Source organism: Globicephala melas, chromosome 7, assembly GCF_963455315.2.
Source record: "Globicephala melas chromosome 7, mGloMel1.2, whole genome shotgun sequence".
Lineage (NCBI taxonomy): Eukaryota > Metazoa > Chordata > Mammalia > Artiodactyla > Delphinidae > Globicephala > Globicephala melas.
Window position 1 is genome coordinate 102,990,029 of NC_083320.1, and position 22,764 is coordinate 103,012,792.

The following is a 22,764-nucleotide window of genomic DNA, read 5'->3' on the forward strand; positions in this document are numbered from 1 at the left end:
ACCTGGGGATTTTACAGAGATATATCTGTTACTGATTTCTAACCTAATTCCACTGTGGTCAGAAAACAACAGTACAGAGGAAGACACTGGAACTCACCAAAAAAGATACCCCACCTCCAAAGACAAAGGAGAAGCCACAGTGAGACAGTAGGAGGGGCGCAATCACAATAAAATCAAATCCCATAACTGCTGGATGGGTGACTCACAAACAGGAGAACACTTATACCACAGAAGTCCACCCACTGGAGTGAAGGTTCTGAGCCCAACGTCAGGCTTCCCAACCTGGGGGTCCGGCAACAGGAGGAGGAATTCCTAGAGAATCAGACTTTGAAGCCTAGTGGGAATTGATTGCAGGACTTCAACAGGACTGGGGGAAACAGAGACTCCACTCTTGGAGGGCACACACAAAGTAGTGTGTGCATCGGGACCCAGGGGAAAGAGCAGTGACCCCATAGGAGACTGAACCAGACCTACCTGCTAGTGTTGGACGGTCCCCTGCAGAGGCAGGGGGTGGCTTTGCCACACCGTGAGGAAAAGGACAGTGGCAGCAGAAGTTATGGGAAGTACTCCTTGGTGTAAGCCCTAGCAGAGTCTGCCATTAGCCCCACAAAAGAGCCCAGGTAGGCTCCAGTGTTGAGTCGCCTCAGGCCAAACAACCAACAGGGAGGGGACCCAGCCCCACCCATCAGCAGACAAGCGGATTAAAGTTTTACTGAGCTCTGCCCACCAGAGCAACAGTCAGCTCTACCCACCAGCAGTCCATCCCATCAGGAAACTTGCACAACCCTCTTAGATAGCCCCATCTCCACCAGAGCGCAGACAGCAGAAGCAAGAAGAACTACAATCCTGCAGCCTGTGGAACAAAAATCACATTCACAGAAAGAGAGACAAAATGAAAAGGCAGGGTGCTATGTACCAGATAAAGGAACAAGATAAAACCCCAGAAAAACAACTAAATGAAGTGTATATAGGCATCCTTCCAGAAAAAGAATTCAGAATAATGATAGTGAAGATGATCCAGGACCTTGGAAAAAGAATGGAGACAAAGATCGAGAAGATGCAGGAAATGTTTAACAAACATCTACAAGAATTAAAGAACAAACGGATGAACAATACAATAACTGAAATGAAAAATACACTAGAAGGAATCAATAGCAGAATAACTGAGGCACACAAGAATGGATAAGTAACCTGGAAGACAGAATGGTGGAACTCACGGCTGTGGAACAGAATAAAGAAAGAAGAATGAAAAGAAATGAAGACAGCCTAAGAGACCTCAGGGACAACATTAAACGCAACAACATTCGCATTATAGGGGTCCTGGAAGGAAAAGAGAGAGAGAAAGGACCAGAGAAAATATTTCAAGAGATTAAAGTCGGAAACTTCCCTAACATGGGAAAGGAAATAGCTACCCAAGTCCAGGAAGCGCAGAGAGTCCCATACAGGATAAACCCAAGGAGAAACACGCCGAGACACGTAGTAATCAAACTGGCAAAAATTAAAGACAAAGAAAAGTTATTGAAAGCAGCAAGGGAAAAACGACAAATAACATACAAGGGAACTCCCATAAGGTTAACAGCTGATTTCTCAGCAGAAACTCTACAAGCCAGAAGGGAGTGGCATGATATACTTAAAGTGATGAAAGGGAAGAACCTACAACCAACATTACTCTACCCGGCAAGGATCTCATTCAGATTTGATGGAGAAATCAAAAGCTTTACAGACAAGCAAAAGCTAAGAGAATTCAGCACCACCAAACCAGCTCTACGCAAATGCTAAAGGAATTTCTCTAAGTGGGAAACACAACAGAAGAAAAAGACCTACAAAAACAACCCAAAACAATTAAGAAAATGGTCATAGGAACATACATATCGATAATTACCTTAAATGTGAATGGATTAAATGCTCCAACCAACAGACACAGGCTTGCTGAATGGATACAAAAACAAGACACATATATATGCTGTCTACAAGAGACCCACTTCAGACCTACGGACACATACGGACTGAATGTGAGGGGATGGAAAGAGATATTCCATGCAAATGGAAATCAAAAGAAAGCTGGAGTAGCAATACTCATATCAGATAAAATAGACTTTAAAATAAAGAAAGTTAAAAGAGACAAGGAAGGACACTACATAATGATCAAGGAATCAATCCAAGAAGAAGATATAACTATTATAAATAAATATGCACCCAACATAGGAGCACCTCAATACATAACGCAACTGCTAAGAGCTATAAAAGAGGAAATCGACAGTAACACAATAATAGTGGGTGACTTTTACACCTCACTTACACCAATGGACAGATCATCCAAAATGAAAATAAATAAGGAAACACAAGTATTAAATGACACAACAGACCAGATAGATTTAATTGATATTTATAGGACATTCCATCCAAAAACAGCAGATTACACTTTTTTCTCAAGTGCACACAAAACATGCTCCAGGATAGATCCCATCTTGGGTCACAAATCAAGCCTCAGTAAATTTAAGAAAACTGAAATCATACCAAGCATCTTTTCTGACCACAATGCTATGAGATTAGAAATCAATTACAGGGGGAAAAAAACCCGTAAAAAACACAAACACATGGAGGCTAAACAATATGTTACTAAATAACCAAGGGATCACTGAAGAAAACAAAGAGGAAATCAAAAAATACCTAGAGGCAAATGACAATGAAAACACAACGATCCAAAACCTATGGGATGCAGCAAAAGCAGTCTTAAGAGGGAAGTTTATAGCTATACAAGCCTACCTCAAGAAACAAGAAAAATCTCAAATAAAAAATCTAACCTTACACCTAAAGGAACTAGAGAAAGAAGAAGAAACAAAACCCAAAGTTAGCAGATGGAAAGAAATCATAAAGATCAGAGCAGAAATAGATGCAATAGAAACAAAGAAAACAACAGCAAAGATCAATAAAACTAAACGCTGGTTCTTTGAGAAGATAAACAAAATTAACAAACCATTAGCCAGACTCATGAAGAAAAAGAGAGGACTCAAATCAATAAAATTAGAAATGAAAATGGAGAAGTTACAACAGACACCACAGAAATACAAAGCATCCTAAGAGACTACTACAAGCAACTCTATGACAATAAAATGGACAACCTGGAAGAAATGCACAAATTCTTAGAAAGGTATAACCTTCCAAGACTGAACCAGGACGAAACAGAAAATATGAACAGACCAATCACAAGTAATGAAATTGAAACTGTGATTAAAAATCTTCCAACAAACAAAAGTCCACGACCAGATGGCTTCACAGGTGAATTCTATCAAACATTTAGAGAAGAGCTAACACCCATCCTTCTCAAACTCTTCCAAAAAATTGCAGAGGAAGGAACACTCCCAAACTCATTCTATGAGGCCACCATCACCCTGATACCAAAACCAGACAAAGATACTACAAATAAGAAAATTACAGACAAATATCACTGATGAATATAGATGCAAAAATCCTCAACAAAATACGAGCAAACAGCATCCAACAGCACATTAAAAGGATCATACACCATGATCAAGTGGGATTTATCCCAGGGATGAAAGGATTCTTCAGTATACGCAAATCAATCAATGTGATACACCATACTAACAAATTGTGATACACCATACTAACAAATTGAGGAAAGAAAAACCATACGATCATCTCAATAGATGCAGAAAAAGCTTCTGACAAAATTCAACACCCATTTATGACAAAAACTCTCCAGAAAGTGGGCATAAAGGGAACCTACCTCAACATAATAAAGGCAATATATGACAAACCTACAGGAAACATCATTCTCAATGGTGAAAAACTGAAAGCATTTCCTCTAAGATCAGGAACAAGACAAGGATGTCCACTCTCACCACTATTATTCAACATAGTTTTGGAAGTCCTACCCATGGCAATCAGAGAAGAAAAAGAAATAAAAGGAATACAAATTGGAAAAGAAGAAGTAAAACTGTCACTGTTTGCAGATGACATGATACTATACACAGAGAATCGTAAAGATGCCACCAGAAAACTACTAGAGCTAATCAATGAATTTGGTAAAGTTGCAGGATACAAAATTAATGCACAGAAATCTCTTCCATTCCTATACACTAATGATGAAAAATCTGAAGGAGAAATTAAGGAAACACTCCCATTTACCACTGCCACAAAAAGAATAAAATACCTAGGAATAAACCTACCTAGGGAGACAAAAGACCTGTACACAGAAAACTATAAGACATTGATGAAAGAAATTAAAGATGATACCAACAGATAGAGAGATATACCATGTTCTTGGATTGGAAGAATCAATATTGTGAAAATGACTATACTACCCAAAGCAATCTACAGGTTCAATGTAATCCCTATCAAATTATCAATGGCATTTTTTTACAGAACTAGAACAAAAAAATCTTAAAATTTGTATGGAGACACAAAAGGCCTCGAATAGCCAAAGCTATCTTGAGAAAAAAAAATGGAGCTGGAGGAATCAGGCTCCCTGACTTCAGGGTATACTACACAGTAATCAAGACAGTATGGTACTGGCACAAAAACAGAAATATAGATCAATGGAACAAGATAGAAAGCCCAGAGATAAGCCCACGCACCTATGGTCAATTAATCTATGACAAAGGAGGCAAGCATATACAATGGAGAAAAGATAGTCTCTTCAAGAAGTGGTGCTGGGAAAACTGGACAGCTTCATGTAAAGGAATGAAATTAGAACACTCCCTAACACCATACACAAAAATAAACTCAAAATGCATTAGAGACCTACATGTAAGACCGGACACTATAAAACTCTTAAAGGAAGAACACTCTTGACATAACGCACAGCAAGACCTTTTTCAATCCACCTCCTAGAGTAATGGAAATAAAAATAAACAAATGGAACCTAATGAAATTTCAAAGCTTTTGCACAGCAAAGGAAACCATAAACAAGGCGAAAAGACAACCCTCAGAATGGGAGAAAATATTTGCAAACGAATCAATGGACAAAGGATTAATCTCCAAGACATATAAACAGCTCATGCAGCTCAATATTAAAAAAACCAAACACCCCAATCCAAAAATGGGCAGAAGACCTAAATAGACATTTCTCCAAAGAAGACATACAGATGGCCAAGAAGCACATGAAAAGCTGCTCAACATCACTAATTATTAGAAAAATGAAAATCAAAACTACAATGAGGTATCACCTCACACCAGTTAGAATGGGCATCATCAGAAAATCTACAAACAACAAATGCTGGAGAGGGTGTGGAGAAAAGGGAACCCTCTTGCACTGTTGGTGGGAATGTAAATTGATACAGCCACTATGGAGAACAGTATGGAGGTTCCTTCAAAACTAAAAATAGAATTACCGTATGATCCAGCAATCCCACTACTGGGCATATACCCATTGAAAACCATAACTCAAAAAGACGCATGCACCCCAATGTTCATTGCAGCACTATTTAAAATAGCCAGGTCATGGAAGCAACCTAAATGCCCATCAACAGACAAATGGATAAAGAAGATGTGGTACATATATACAATGGAATATTACTCATCCATAAAAAGGAACAAAATTGAGTCATTTGTTGAGACGTGGATGGATCTAGAGACTGTCATACAGAGTGAAGTCAGAAAGAGAAAAACAAATATCATATATTAACACATATATGTGGAACCTAGTAAATGGTACAGATGAACCGGTTTGCAGGGCAGAAATTGAGACAGATATGTAAGAGAACAAACATATGGACACCAAGGGGGGAATGTGGCGGGATGGGGTGGTAAAAAAAAAAGAATTCTTTTTTACACTTCAAAAAGTTAAACATAGTCCAGAATAGGAAAATCTACAGACAGAGAGTAAATTAGTGGTTGCCAGAGGCTAGGGGAAGGGGAGAAAGGGGAATGACTGCTAGTGGGTACAGGGTTTCTTTCTGGCACGATGAAAATGTTCTGGAATTAGACAGTGGTAATGATCGCACAACTTTGTGAATGGACTATAAACCCCTAAATTGTACACTTTAAACGTGAATTTTATCATATGTGAATTACATCTCAATAAACCCATTATTTAAAAAAAAGTTACATCAGAAGCATGCATATTAAAACATAAACCCAGAAAAAAGAAAACATTGCATGACTCAAATCCTTTCAAATTTATCAAGATTTGTTTTTATGGGTCAGAATATGATCTCTTGGTAAATGCTCTCTGAGCACTTGAAAGGAATGTATATTCTGCTATTGTTGGATAGAGTGTTTTTAAATATCAATTTGGTCAATTTAGGTTGATAGTATTCAAGTTTTCTATATCCTTACTAATTTTCTACTTGTTCCATCAATTACTGAGAGAGGGGTGATGAAATCTCTCACAATAATTGCAGCTTCACCTAATTTTCCTTGTAGTTCTACTAGTTTTGACTTCATGTATTTTGAGGCTCTGTTGTTAGGTGCATAAACATTTAGGATCATTATGTTCTCTTGACTAATTAATGCCTTATCATAATAAATTGAGAGCCTTTATCCCTGTAATATTCTTTATTCTGAAATTAACAGTCACTCCAGCTTTCTTTAGATTAGTATTAGCATAGTATAACTTTACCTTTAACTGATCTTTATCTTTATATACAAGAAAATACATTTTTTGCAAGCAACTTGTAATTGAGACTTCCTGTTATATGTCTGCATTTTAGTTGGGGTGTTTAAAGCACTTACAATTAATGTGATTATTGATATAGCTGGGTTTAAACCTACCATTTTGCTATTTGTTTTTTATTTGTCCATCTATTCTTTAATTCCTCTTCCACTTTCCTTTATTTTTTCAATATAAAGCATTTTAAGGTATTTGACTATAGACACATAAAACTATTTAAATGATGAGAAATTTAACCACATAAACAGTGTTCAAAACTTCTGCACCTTCTGAAAGACAAGGCATCCATGGTCTCTTGGGTAGGGGTAAGCAGGAGGACCAGACACCAGATCTTAGATGCTCTGTCCTAGAACTGACATCTATTACTTTCTCCTCCAGCATATTGGTCAGGAGTTCTATCTAAATGAGCACATGGACAGCTGGTGAGCAATCATTACAAAATGTGATGTTGTAGGTACCAAGTAGAAACACAAAAGAAGTTGTTAGTTTAGCAGGCGAAACTGAGTCTGGAGCACAGGAGAGAGACCAAGGAGAAATCAGTTAGGAGGAGAGAGAAAGACAGTGTGACTGGGAGAGGAAGAGAATGTCCTTTGCCTAGTGACTGGGAGAGGAAGAGAATGCCCTTTGCCTAAGTCCAAAACCCAACTACCTCCCGAAATTTCACTTGGGAGACATGGCTTAACAGTAGCAATCAGGATAAAAAAACAAAACCTAAGGATTTAAGAGATCATAGACACAATATGAAGCAACCAAGAATAATTTTAAATTAAGATGCATGAACTGAATTACCTTTTTAAGAAAAGGCAGATGATAGGCACTTGGGTTGTGCTTCCATGTCTAGGCTTTTGTAAACAATGCTGCAATGAGCACTGAGGTGCACGTATCTTTCTGAATTAGCGTTTTCATCTACTTTGGATACATGCTCAGGAGTGGAACTGCTGGATCATATGGTTGTTCTGGTTTTAGTTTTTTGAGGACTCTCCAAACTGTTTCCATGACAGATTAGAAAAGAACAGAACTATCATCTCCCTTTCCTTTTTTCTTTCTTTCTTTCTTTTTTTTTCTGAAGTATAGTTGATTTGCAATATTAGTTTCAGGTGTACAACATAGTGATTCAATATTTTTACAGATTATACTCCATTTAAAGTTATTATAAAATAATGCCTATATTTCTCTGTGCTGTACAATATATGCTTGTTGCTTCTTTTACCTTCTTTTAAATTGACTATTTGACAGTTTTTTATGATTCTACTCTATTCCCCTTTTGTTGGCTTATTAGCTGTAATTCTTTAATTCGTGTGTGTGTGTGTGTGTGTGTGTGTGTGTGTGTGTGTGTGTGTGTGTATTTGCTTTAAGGTTTTTAGTAAATATCTTTAACTTATCAGTCTACCTCCAAGAGATACTGTAACACTTCATATATAGTAAAAGAATCATATCCGCATGTTTCCATTTCTCCCTTGTTGGCCTTTGTGCTATTGCTGCCATATATTTTCCATAAACCCCACAGCAGATTATTGTTTTTCTTTAAATAGTCAAATATCTTTTTAAAAATATTTTTAAAATAAGGAAAAAAAGCATTTTCTGTTTACCCTCATTTACGAATTTTTAGTACTACTTCTTTGTGTGCAGCCAGATTTCCATCTGGTATTATTTTCCTTCAGTTGGAAGAAGATCCTTTAGCATTTCTTATAGTTCAGTCTCCTGGTGCTAGACTCTTTCTGCTTTTGTATGTCTGACAAGCCTTCATTTCTGAAAAACAGGAACAGAATCCTAGGTTGACTTTTTTTCCTTCAATACTTTAAAGATGATGCTCCACTGTCTCCTGGCATGCATTGATTCTGATGAGAAGGCTGTTGTTGTTTTCATCTTTATTCCTTTTATGTAATGTGTCCTTTTTACTCTGGCTGTTTTTAATGTTTTACCTTTATTACCAGATGTAAGCAATTTGATTATGCTATGCCATGGTATAGCTTTCTTCATGTTTCTTTTCCTTGGGATCTGTTGAACTACTTGGATATGTAGGCTTATAGCTTTCACCACACTTGTAAAATTTCAATCATTATGTCTTCAAATAGGTCTTCCCTCCCCTGTCCCAGCTCCTCTCCTCATGGCCTCCAATTACATGTATATTTGGCTACTGGAAGTTACCCCATACCCCCCTACTGCTCTATTTATTTTTCTCTCAGTCTTTTATCTCTTTGTGCTTTATTTTAGATAGTTTTTGTTGCTATGTTTTCAAGTTTCCTTATCTTTTCTTCCGCCCATCTGATCTACATGTTAACCCTAATCAGTGCATATACATCTCAGACATGGTATTTTTCATCTGCAGTTCAATCTGGACAATCTGGGCCTTTTCTTCTTCTTTTTTTTTTTTTTTTCATATCTTCCATCTGTCACATGCGCAATCTTTCCTCTACTTTCTTGAACATTTGCAATATAGTCATAATAACTGTTTTAATTGTCATTGTCTGCTAATTCTACCATCCACAGCATTTCTGGTTTGGTTTCAAATGATTGATTTCTCTCCTAATTATGATTTACATTTTCTTGTTTCTTTGCATGATTGGTAAGTTCTGATTTGATGCAGGACATTGTGGGTTTTATCTTGTTGAATACTGGATATATTTGTATTCCTATAAACATACTGAGCTTTGTTCTGGAACACAGTGAAATTACTTGGAAACATCCTTTTGAGTCTTACTTTTGAGCTTTGTTAGGTAAGAGAAGATCAGAATTTAGCCAAGGGTTAATTTTGCCCTACTACTGCAGCAATACCTTTCTAGATACTCCACCCAATACCCTATTAATTACAAGGTTTTCCATCCTGACTGGTGTAACTACAAACTGTTCCCAGCCCTGCATGAGCTCTGAGTATTTTGCCTTCTGCTACCGTCAGGCGGTTCTCTACCTGGCTTCCTTACACACACATGCTGATCGTATTCAACTGAAGATTCAGGCTCTGCAAATCTTTAGAGCTCTCACTTTGTACAAGTCGTTCCATTCCAGTACTCTGCCCTGTGAACTCTGTCCAGACTCCACTCCAGGATGCCAGCTGTGACTCATAAACTCATAGAATTCTCCAGCCTCTGCCTGGATTCCCCCACCCTGCTCTGTGGCCTACATGCTCTCTCCCGCAGTAAGATGGCACAATCATAGGGGCCACCTTGTTTGTTTCTGCTATCCCATCTCGTGTTATATGATGTCCAATATCTGAACATCACTGTTTGATGTATTTTGCACAGTTTTTCAGTTGTTTCAATTCAAAGAAAAAGTTCAGTCCCTGTTACTCCACCTTGGCTGAAAGCAAAAGGGGGTAACATATTTATTATATTCTGAAAATGATTTCCTACTTTGTACTAAGTTTTTCTTTCACTTTATGTTTTCCCACCTTTGAACTTATTAACTTTGGAATCTAATGAAATTTTACAGAAGAGTTCAGGATTGCAAAATTCTGCAAAAACCCACTTAGTATTTCATTATTGGAAAGTTCAGTAGAAGGCAACCAGTAATTTTACTCATTCATTCAGGTCCCCATAAAAGGCATCCACAGAAAAATTAATTATGAGAAAAATAAGGCAACATAATAAATATACTGCTGGCAATTAGGATGCCACAAAGGAGTCTGAGATGTTAAAACACATGTTTCAATACAGAAATCAACAAAGTCTGGAAAATTATTAAAGTACCAATGGACAACAAAATAATTCTTTACCTCATAGTAAAGGCTCTAAAAATAGAAGTGGTATAATTTGTAATTTTTTATTAGATGCTGGATCTACATTTAAAGATTTTTAGGAAAGCACAAACACCTAAGGGAAAAAAAGAAACTGACTAATTCAATGACTAATCTGTACAGGCAAGAATACCAAAGACCTAACATTAATCAGAACACTGTGCCAACATTCTACCCTGATGAAGGGTTCTATCAGGTATTAGAGTAAGACTTCAAAGTTAAGCTATATCAAGATGTTTTTTACTTTAATCATGAAATAATCTAAACATTAAAAAGTATGGGGAATAGAACAAAAGTTCATTTAACCCATCAACCAAATTTAACAAATGTTAACATATTGTCATAACTACTTCAGATCTTTACTATTTTTTTGTTAAATAAAACATTATGGATACAGTTGAAACCTTTTCTATGTCCTTCTGTAGTCCCATTAACCTCCTTCCCAGAGGTAAGCACTAACTATCCTTAAGTTAGCATACCTTCTTCGTCATTATATTTTCATTCTGTTGTCATAGCCACAAAAGATAGAGTATTCTTTTATGTTTCAAATTTATAGAGTTAAGTATTTAAACTAAAGAATCTACAGTACATTTTCTACTACAAACAAGAGACCATCACCTCAACACTGTATTGAAGGAATGGCCCCTTTGTGATAAGGTGATAATGTGCTACGAATTTGCTACTACAAAATTATCCCGTTCCTTTCTAAATAGGAGGGGCACCAAGGGAGTGCTTCTTTACAGAAGAATGCCAGATAATAAATGCAGAAGTAGTCACAGAGTTAGAAAAAAATCCCAGTTTCTGCAACCACCAGTGATTCAGGTAAGGATCATCAATAGACACTAAAACTACTGGAAACAACACATGCATATCGTCTCAATGTTTATCGCTCCACACACTACTTATTAGTTAGAAAGATACCTTTACAACAGAGAAATCTGGTAGGCAGCACCTTAACCAAATGACCTAAATACGTATCACCAGAACTTCCAGGTCGGTGAACACACGGAGATACCAGGGAGAATGGCGCACTCCGAGAGGTCATGGAAGCTCTGCACCCTTTCCCCATGCTTTGTTCTATGCATATTTTCCACCTGGCCGTTCCTGAGTTTTATCCTTTTGTAATAAACTGGTGATCCAGTTTGTTAAATAAATAAATAAATAAATACCGCCAATAGTGGGGCAAAGCAATACCAAGTGCTTCCTGATGAGATGCAACTAGGAGGAATCACCAACATCAGGGATCAGCAAACTATTTCTGTAAAGACCAGGAATAAATATTTTAGTTTTTTGTGAGCCATACAGTCTGTCACAACTGTGTAAGTGCCACTGAAACACAAAAGCAGTACATATAATATGCAGACAAATGGGTGTGGCTGTGTTTCAATAAACTTTGTTTATAAAAACAGGTGGCAGGTCAGATTGACCCCACAGGTTGTGGTTTGTAGATCTGCAAGCTACATGGTAATCCTGCCAAAAATGTTTAACCTGAATCTAATCATAAGAAAACAATCAGACAAATCCATGTTGTGGGGCATTCTATAAAACACAGACCTGGATTTTCCTTTAAAAAAAATCAATGCGATGACAGATAAATGAAGGTGGGGGCTGCTCCAGATGAAGGGGATTAAGAAGATGCGACTCGCCATGAAAAGACTCCGAAGAGCCTTAAATGCATGTTCCTAAGGGAAAGAAGCCAGTCTGAAAAGGCTACATACTGTATGATTCCAAGTACATGATATCCTGGAAAAAGCGAAACTAGAGACAGTAAAAAGATCAGTGGATGCCAGGGGCTTGAAGAGAGGATGAATGGGTGAAGCCTGGAGGATTTTTAGGGCACTTAAACTATTCTGTGTGATAATTCATTTGTCAAAACCCATAGAACTTAACAGCACAAAGAGTGAACCTTAATGTACGCAAAGCAAAAAACAAAAACACATTTAGGAGGACAGGGGATCCCAGGAAAGAATGCAGAGGGTGACAAGAGAATACAGCTGTACTGCAAATAGATGAAATAATCTTACTGAAGAGGGTGAAAAAATGGCGCTGACCTAAATAACTTTGTCAATGAATAGATTTTTGTAAGATTAAGGCAAAAGGAACTGCACAAAAGCACTGTACTCTAGTTAATATCACGTTGTTTCCCACAGAGTACCAATTAACCACTCTGATACAGCTATACCTGTATACTGGAATTAAACAAGTAAGTAAAGGAATGGCAGATGTTAGGAGTCAGGTTCCTCACTGTTGGATTGGGGATGTACAGATAAGCAAGGGGAGAAGGCCAGAATGATCCACGTGATAATGGATTAGAGTTGGAAACATCAGTAAGAATTCATGTTTAACATACAGATTCAGATGGTAAACATGAAAATATTTACACCTATGCATAAGTATACAGGTTCATATATTTCTTTGCTCTGTCAGTTAAGAGAGCCTAGAAGAAATGAAACCCCAGTAATAAAGAGTATACCTAGCACTCAGATCTTGGCTTCTAATACCATTCTCCAATAAAACAACCAGGGCTCCTAGAGAAATGGCTGATTCTAGGACTGGCTCAGGATATACAAAATTAGCCTGGAACATCTTAAAGTACCAGAACTACACACAGATGGCATATGTCAAAGGGGCACAGAAGCCAACTGAAAGAGTTTCCAATGACCAAATCTAGAATAATTTGAGTAACAACATAAATAAAATCTCCCATGCAAAAGAATTCCAAGTAAATTAACTCCCCACTCCTCAACTGTGTACTGTGCATAGTGACTTCCTTCCAAAGGGTACATTATGAGCAGGGAGACAACAGAGCAACCTTACAGTGGGGAAACCTACATTACTTCAGCCAAGCGATCAAGGTCAACATCAACAGTCATAAATCATGTAGAAAGTAGGTGCCCTGGATATGATGTGATAAAAGTGACACTTTATCTTTGTGATTTTCCTCTCAAAAACCCATAACCCCAGTCTAATCATGAGAAAAGCATCAGGAACATTCCAACAGAGAGGCATGTTATGATAGGCCTGACCAGTACTCCCCAAAACTGTCAAACTCATCAAACTGGGAAAATCTGAGAAACTGTCACAGTTCACAGAGCCTAGGGAGACATGACAACTAAATGTAATGTGGTATCCTGGATGGGATCCTGGAGCAGAAAATGGACCTCAGTAAAAACTAAGGAAACCTGAATAAACTATGGACTGTAATTAATAATGCATCAATATTGGTTCATTAATTGCAACAAATGCAGCATATTAATGTAAGATGTTAATAATAGGGGAAACTGTGGAGGGGAGAATTAGATATAAACAAATATATAAAAATTAAAAAGATAAAGAAAATCTTTCTAACTATGCTAGTAGTCACCCAATAGAATAGACTGCTCTACAAAGTAACACATCACCAGGAGTAACAGGGTATGAAGAATGAGCTCTGAATTGGAAGGTTGGATAAAATCCCCACAGCTTTCCTCTGTTTAACAGATGAAATAATTTTACATTCAGAATCAAGATCTAAAGTATTACAAAGTATTAAAATGCTTCCAAATCAATGAATAATTAAAATGTCATATTATCTAGATAATTGGTTCGTTTATTTATTCTGAATCTAGAAAATTTGTCATCTATATAAGGTAATATATGGTACCTCTGTGTTCAGAATATCTGATTAACATCAGATATGTTAATAATAGATTTATTTGTTTTGTTATATTTATATGCTTACATATAAATATAATCTCAAGTATTTATTATTGATATATTTATACTTATTTGTAAGTGTTAGTTTATATTTACTATACTTATGTACTATATTTATACAGCTTTAGATTTTAATGGCATGGAGTAGTGGTACAATGATTCTCAACGCAGAATGGATCAAACTTAACCAAAGTTTCTTGGCTAAGGGAGAAATACAGACAATTATGGGAAGAGACAAGGTTAAGCTATGGATGGCAAAAAGTGACTATAATAAGAAAAAAACAGCTAGAAAGGCAAGAAGGCATCTAAAATAACCCCAAAAGGTCATTCACCACAATAAACATTTCTGTCTGTGTACAAGATTCGCTATGCCACAATGTCAAACATCCTTCCAGCTTTAAGTGTTCAAAACATTACAGCAAGGCCAACAGGCACATGAAAAGATGCTCAACATCACTAATTATTAGAGAAATGCAAATCAAAACTATAATGAGGTCAGACCAGTCAGACCAGACCTCAGACCAGTCAGAATGGTCATTATCAAAAAGTCTACAAATAATAAATGCTGGAGAGGGTGTAGAGAAAAGGGAACCCTCCTACACTGTTGGTAGGAATGAAAATTGGTGCAGCCACTATGGAGAACAGTATGGAAGTCCCTTAAAGAACTAAAACTAGGGCTTCCCTGGCGGCGCAGTGGTTGAGAGTCCGCCTGCCGATGCAGGGTACATGGGTTCGTGCCCTGGTCTGGGAAGATCCCACATGCCGCAGAGCAGCTGGGCCCATGAGCCGTGGCCGCTGAGACTGCACGTCCGGAGCCTGTGCTCTGCAATGAGAGAGGCCACAACAGTGAGAGGCCCGCGTACCGCAAAAAAAGAAAAAAAAAAAAAGAACTAAAACTAGAGTTACCCTATGATCCAGCATTCCCACTCTGGGGCATATATCTGAAAAAGATGAAAACTCTTAATTTGAAAAGATACATGCATCCCAATGTTCATAGCAGCACTATTTACAATAGCGAAGACATGGAAGCAACCTAAATGTCCATCGACAGATGAATGGATAAAGAAGATGTGGTACATATATAATGGAAGACATATACATATATATACTCAGCCATAAAAAAGAGTGAAATAATGCCATTTGCAGCAACACGGATGGACCTAGAGATTATCATACTGAGTGAAGTAAGTCAGATAAAGACAAATATCATATGATATCACTTATTTGTGGAATCTAAAGTAATGACACAAATGAACTTATTTACAAAACAGAAAAAGACTCACAGACATAGAAAACAAACTTACGGTTACCAAAGGGTAAGGGGTGGGAAGGATAAATTGGTAATTTGGGATTAACAGATACACACTACTATATATAAAATATGTAAACAAGGACCTACTGTATAGCACAGGGAACTATATTTAATATCTTGTAGTAACTTATAATGGAAAAGAACCTGAAAAAGAATATGTATATATATATAACTGAATCACTTTGCTGTACACCTGACACACTGTAAATCAACGATATTTCAATTTAAAAAAACACTAGAGCAAGATGAACTAAATTCAAAGACTCTTTTGACACTGAGTGAATCCATTTACTTCAGGGATCCTCTTAAGCCAGCAAGGCAGTAGACAAAAATAAAGAGGCAACTTAGTGTCGTGTTTAGGAGTGCATGATGTACAGCTGAACAGCCCGGGTTGGGCTGTAGCTTTGCCTTGTATTAGCCATGTAATCTCAGGCAAGCTTCTTCACTTCTCTCTCTGTTCCTTAGTTTCTTCATCTGTAAAATGGAGATAATAACAGTTCCTAATTTAGAAGGATGCTGTGAGGATGAAATGAGATAACCTACTTAGAGTTCTTAGCACAGTATCTGATACATAGTAATGCTTGCTATTATTATTATTAGTTCAAAAATTTCTCAGTAATAAGCTATTTGGTCTTTGTTATGTACACAGTTCATAAAGGGTAAATTCACCAGCTTTGCAGCGTCCCACAGTACCTCAAATCAGATGACAAAGATAGGCAGAGAGCACACAAGCCAAAAAGGTCTGAACCCCAAAGTTTACCTTTTAATCAGTGGAACTCATTTCCCACATGCACAATAGAAACAAGTAGTGGATATACTATTAGTAGCACAGGTGAAAGATGTGAGTAGGCTGGGCTGAGCACCTAGCTGATCCACACCACTGCTCTAATGGGGAGCATTCTATGGTACTTGGGAAGGAAAGAACACAGTGACCCCCGGGAGAATACATCTGCCCCTGGCGGCACTGGAGCAGCTTGAAGATTACATCTTATTCTCAAGGACTTCAGAGAACCTATTCTGCACTGTACCAAGAACACCACAGCACTCACTGTAGTAACAGTAAGAAACACTGTAACCCATAACACACACAAAGATTTTAAAATAAAAAATGTAGGGATTTGTTTTTATTTCAAAACCTGAATATGCTTTTGGCGATATCTTTTCAAAAGCAGGACCCTCTTTAATTGGCAGTATCTCAGTGTCAGCTCTCAATCTCTCCATAACAAGTCGACTGACTAGTTCGTTTTCCCTATGGGTTTATATACCTCACTTTCTTCTTAAGCAAGTAATACTGAGCAGTGAAACCACTCAAGATTAGACAAAAAAAAAAAAAAAAGTAAGGGAGAAGAGTTTAGAAATTTTACAAAGTCAATCAGGAAATAAAATGTCAAGAATTAACTACATTTCTTAAAGTTAGCTATACACACTTACATTCCACACACATAAAACAAGATGTTGGTCTCCCAATAACATTCTCCAGTAATAGAATCAGAGCTCCTCTGAGAAATGGTTGATCCCAGGACTGGGGCAGAGAAAGAACAGGACATGTCTGGAACATCTTAGACCAAAAAGTAAGGAAGTGCTCAAAGAAGGATTGGGGACATGTTAAAAGGACATGGACCCAGACTGAAGGGGCTACCGCCAGCCAAAATGGGGATGATTAGAGCATCAGAATAAAATAATCATAGTAAAGAATTATAATCCTTTGAATAAAGTAAGAATCCTTGAGTCCACAGTGATATAAACAAAAGATTAAATAAATGGGGCGGGGGGTGAGAATGGGCGGGAAGGGTAAAAAGCTCTTCCTTACTGTAGAAAAACAATTAATGTATCTAGAAGGAATGATGGAATAAGAAAAATCACCATTTGCCAATCATCATCATAATAACTGATTCAGGCAAGAATCATCAAAGGATGCTGAACTAGTGGATGAAAGTTTGAGAAGCAACAGGACATTCACATAGTCTCAGAATATACCCCTACAAGTTAATTTTCAATTACAATAAAGATGTACAGTGGAGAAACCTGGCAGTTATCACCTTAACCAACTGATTAAAGTCACCATTGCCACTAATGGGGGCAGTCGACAGCATGTGCATCCTGGTGTAAATGCACCGAGAAGTCAGCATTGTTTCAATGATTTGAAATTGAAAACTAAGGAAACCTGAATAAACTATGGACTGTAATTAATAATGCATCAATATTGTTTCATTAATTGCAACAAATGCAGCATACTAATGTAAGATGTTAATAATAGGGGAAACTGTGGAGGGGAGAAAAAGCATAACCTAAATCTAATAATGAGAAAACACCGGAAAAACCCACCTGCATTCTACAAAATAACTGGACTGTACTATTCAAAATTGCCAATGTGATGAAATACAATAAAAGACTCCAGGATAAAGAAATTAACTCAGATTAAAGGAATTAATTAATCTCAATAAGGTCTGTAAAGTAGATAATAGCATTGTTTCAACGTTAAGTTCCTGATTTTCATCACTGTACTATGTTTACGTAAGTGAATTCCTTGTTTTTAGAAAATACACACTGAAATATTTAGAGGTAAAAGGGAATCATGTCTGCAACATACTTCTAAAAGGTTCAGAGAAAAGAATGAAGTGGGAGAGTAAGAGAGGAAGGGGGAAGGTGGAGGCGAGAGAAAAACAAATGTTAACAAAATGTTGACATTTGGGGAATCTGTGAAGAGCATCCAGGAGTTTCTGCAACTTTTCCGTGTCTGAAATTATGTCAGTTTTTAAAAATTAAGTTGGATATAAAGTACTACATCTGTCAAAACTCACAGAACAGTACACAAAGATCTGTACATTATATCATAAGATAATAATAAAAGCTTATTCTAGATGTTTCATCAAATGTTGATGATTGGAACACTTCAGTAATTGAAAACAGAGGTTAGAAACCCACAAAGGACCAATCAAAATGAAGACTAAATTCAAGCCTGCTGTATGTTAAGCTTGAAATGATACGGTAGCACCAGTGAGGCTGCCTGTCACTTCTGTGCCCACAATGACCAGCAGCTCTCATGATTTCCTGGCTGTACAGAGGCCTGCCACCTTCCTGTCACACTCCCCAGAAGACCCTCTTGTGCTCAGCCGGGTAACACTACATTCTCTTACTAATCAGTCTCCAAATACATAAACCCGTTTGTTACAAGCAAACACAGACTTTAATTTTTTTTTTAATTAAAAAAGGGAGAAGCCAAACATGTAGTGACAATCTCTGATGAGGGCAAACATGTTGCTAAATAAGCCTCAGGGAAACACTGCCGCTGATGCCAAGGCCCAGAGCAGAAGCCAGCCTCACACCTGGCTTAGAACACAGGTTAATATCTTTCCAAGTGTTTTTTAAAGATTACTATCATTCTAATAGTCAACAATATTTTTCAAAACACTAATAAAACAAAGTGGCTGAGATGTCTCATACCTTGCTTTAGAAATACTATAAATTCCTTTACAGTTTGGTCCAAATGAACTCCATAATATACTACAGGTCTGAAATTGCGATGCTCAAATGAACGAATGAGGCGAACCGTAATGGTCACATCTTCGGAAGCCATGTGAAGAAATTCCTATGGCAAGGGGACAATGACATCAACTCATAATTATCTACAAGCCTGTACTTCCTCCATCAGCTCTTGGGCACCCAGCCCATCTCTCCCACACTGCACAGTTAGCAACACAGTCCCCACACCCACGCCAGATTCCGGGACAACCAAAGGGTCCCAAGGTCACTCCCACCTACCCACTGCGATCCTGGACAGCTTCATCACAGTCACTGATGTTCTGACTGGTCAAAAACTGACAGGGCACAGAAGATGAACACAGTTGACTCAAGGGTGTGGGTGTGCATGTATGGGGAGAAGTGGGTTGCACTAAACATGTGACCACTCTGGTTTGGTACACCAGCGATCTCCTCATTTGGCCCTGAGATGAAGTACACTTATATTAGCATCAACTATCAGGCTACATTTTGTTTTGTTTTGTTCTTTTTGTTTTGGCTGCGTTGAGTCTTCGTTGCTGCGCGCCGGCTTTCTCTAGTTGCAGGGAGCGGGGGTTACTCTTCGTTGCGGTGCGCAGGCTTCTCATTGCAGTGGCTTCTCTTGTTGTGGAGCACGGGCTCTAGGCACACGGGCTTCAGTAGTTGTGGCATGCGGGCTCAGTAGTTGTGGCTCACAGGCTCTAGAGCACAGGCTCAGTAGTTGTGGCATGCGGGCTCAGTAGTTGTGGCTCACGGGCTCTAGAGCACAGGCTCAGTAGTGGCGCATGGGCTTAGTTGCTCTGCGGCATGTGGGATCTTCCTAGACTGGGGCTCGAATCCGTGTCTCCTGAATTGACAGGTGGATTCTTAACCACTGTGCCACCACGGAAGCCCCAGGCTGCATTTTAATTTCACAAATGTTGCCAGATTTCAGGAAGGATTTAATCATGTGCCACGGTATCATCCACCTTCCACACTATTATTTGAATATGTTTATTTCATCCTAAAACTATGTATTGGGTTGGCCAAAAGGTTCTTTCGGTTTTTTCTGTAAGATGGCTCTAGTAGCACTTGGTTGTCTTTAACTACATTCAAAACAATTATGTTAGATTGTATTGTGACAGCTGTCATATCAGAGTGCATTTAAGAAACAGAATTATCGGGGCTTCCCTGGTGACGCAGTGGTTGGGAATCTGCCTGCCAATGCAGGGGACACGGGTTCGAGCCCTGGTCTGGGAAGATCCCACATGCCGTGGAGCAACTAGGCCCGTGAGCCACAACTACTGAGCCTGCGCGTCTGGAGCTGTGCTCCGCAACAAGAGAGGCCGCGATAGTGAGAGGCCCGCGCACCCCGATGAAGAGTGGCCCCCACTTGACACAACTAGAGAAAGCCCTCGCACAGAAATGAAGACCCAACACAGCAAAAATAAATAAATTGATTAAAAAAAAAATTGGTGAATTTTTGTGTAGCCATTTTAATATTGAAGATGGAAGAAAGAAAGCAACATTTTCGGCATATTATGCTTTATTATTTCAAGAAAGGTAAAAACGAAACCAAAATGCAAAAAACTAGATTTGTGCAGTGTATGGAGAAGGTGCTGTGACTGACTGAACGTGTCAAAAGTGGTTTGCAAAGTTTTGTGCTGGAGATTTCTCGCTGGATGATGCTCCATGGTCGGGGAGACTAGCTGAAGTTGGTAGCGATCAAATCGAGACATTAATTGAGAAGAATCGACATTATACCATGCAGGAGATAGCCAACATACTCAAAGTATCCAAATCAAGCATTGAAAATCATTTGCACCAGCTTGGTTATGTTCATTGCTTTGATGTTTGGGTTCCACATAAGTTAAGTAAAAAAAACCTTCTTGACCATAGTCCCGCATGCGATTCTCTACTTAAACATAATGAAAACGTTCCATTTTTAAAACAAATTGTGACAGGTGATGAAAAAATGGATACTGTACAATAATGTGGAACGGAAGAGATCGTGAGGCAGGCAAAATGAACCACCACTGACCACACCAAAGGCAGGTCTTCATCCAAAAAAGGTGATGTTGTGTATATGGTGGGATTGGAAGGGAGTCCTCTATTATGAGCTCCTTCTGGAAAACCAAACGCTTAATTCCAACAAGTACTGCTCCCAATTAGACCAACTGAAAGCAGCACTCGACGAAAAGCATCCAGAATTAGTCAACAGAAAACACATAATCTGCCATCAGCGTAACACAAGACCATGTGTTTCTTTGATGACCAGGCAAAAACTGTTACAGATTTAATTCTATCATCAAATCAGGAGGTATTATACTCATTTAAGGATGAGGAAAGACTCAAGAGAGATTGTGCTAATTGCCCAAGGTCATATAGCTGATAAAAAATGAAGCCAGGATTCAAGCACCAATTTAATTCCAAATCCCATGCACTCTCTAATGCACTGTTCGAAAAATCATCCCAAACTATTTCCTCCAAAAAATCTGCAAAGTTGTCAATGTTTTAAAAATAAAATTATGGTATATTTCTAATTAGTAGCAACTACTTCATGCTTTCAACTTTGCATACAACTTACAGCCATAATATGCAAGTACTAAAAAAAATACCTGTAATGAGGGGAAAGCAGGGAGCAGGGGGTGGGGGAGGGGTTGGTGGTGGTGGTGGGATGAACTGGGAGATTGGGATTGACATATATACACTAATATGTATAAAATAGATAACTAATAAGAACCTGCTATATTAAAAATAAAATTCCAAAAGAAAAAACCCTGTAATACTAATAACATAAGAAAAGATGTCCAACCTCACCAGTAATCAGTGAAATTCAAAATAACAATGAGATATATTACTCATCAAACTGACAAAGGAAAAAGTCTGACAATACCTAGCGTTGGCAAGGGTGCAGAACCAGTTAAGGCTGGCATCCAAACAGGTTCTACTTTTGGAGACAATCTGGCAATATTTAGTAAAGCTGAAGATTCACATACCTTTCAATCCAGCAATTTCATTCATAGGTAGGTGTCCTGGGGACTCTCTCACACACGGCACAAGGAGAACTGTAAAAGAACATTAATAGTAACATCATTTGTTAATCGCAAAAACTGGAAACGGCTAAATGTTCATCAGCAGGAGGATAGATAATTATGACATTTTCGTACAATGAAATTAGTTCAAGCAGTGAAAATGAATGAACTTGAACTATGCACATCAACACAGATGAAATCTCAGAAAGAGTAAGGTGAATGGAAAAAAATCAAACCGCAAAAACATCAGAATACACTACCATTTACATAAAGTTCAAAAGCATAGCTTTTATTATGTTTAAAAGGAGATGATTAATTGTTCTTTCTGAGGCAGAGAAAGGATTATGCAATTAGGGAGAAGTAAAACCGGTGTTTCAATTATACTGGTTGCATTTTATATCTTAAGTAGGATGTTAGGTATAGGGAGAGTATAAATTACTATTCTTTAAGCCTTTCAGTGTGTCCAAAATACTTCATAATATACACAAATAAGCCACACTAATTTGGCCTAGAAAGTCTCTCTGAATCATAGAATGCTTACACAAATATTTTACTAAGTTTGAGAGAATATACAGCATATTATGCATGAAAAGCAAAGGTTCAGCTGTTTTAATGCATAAAATAATTTGCAATTATAATTAGTATACTGTTTATAATTCAACAAGTGGTTTTTAAGGAACTAAAAATAATATTTTCCCTCTAAATTAAATCTTTTGATAATTCCATTATTAAATTAAATCTTTTGATAATTCCATTATTAGCTACTACACTATTTGTTACTTTTTGTTGTTTTATCTAATTCCTTTATTTTTGAGTATTGCGCAGCAAATTCCAGATTTCATATAATTTCACCCTATAACACTTCAGTATGTGTCTC

General features: G+C 37.8%; 1 protein-coding gene across 7 annotated transcripts in view; it reads right to left on the minus strand.

Annotated features, from left to right (window-relative positions):
- The window catches only part of C7H2orf76 (chromosome 7 C2orf76 homolog), an 86,452-nt gene that overhangs the window by 34,188 nt on the left and 29,500 nt on the right, over window positions 1-22,764 (minus strand). For all 7 annotated transcript variants that reach the window (XM_030840323.3, XM_070046019.1, XM_060302539.1 and 4 more), the window contains 2 exons: window positions 21,852-21,920; window positions 18,820-18,964 (listed from right to left, as the gene is read on the minus strand). In XM_030840323.3, the coding sequence (XP_030696183.1) occupies window positions 18,820-18,952 (133 nt within the window). In that variant the 5' untranslated portion in view covers window positions 18,953-18,964; window positions 21,852-21,920. The remainder of the gene's footprint in view (window positions 1-18,819; window positions 18,965-21,851; window positions 21,921-22,764) is intronic.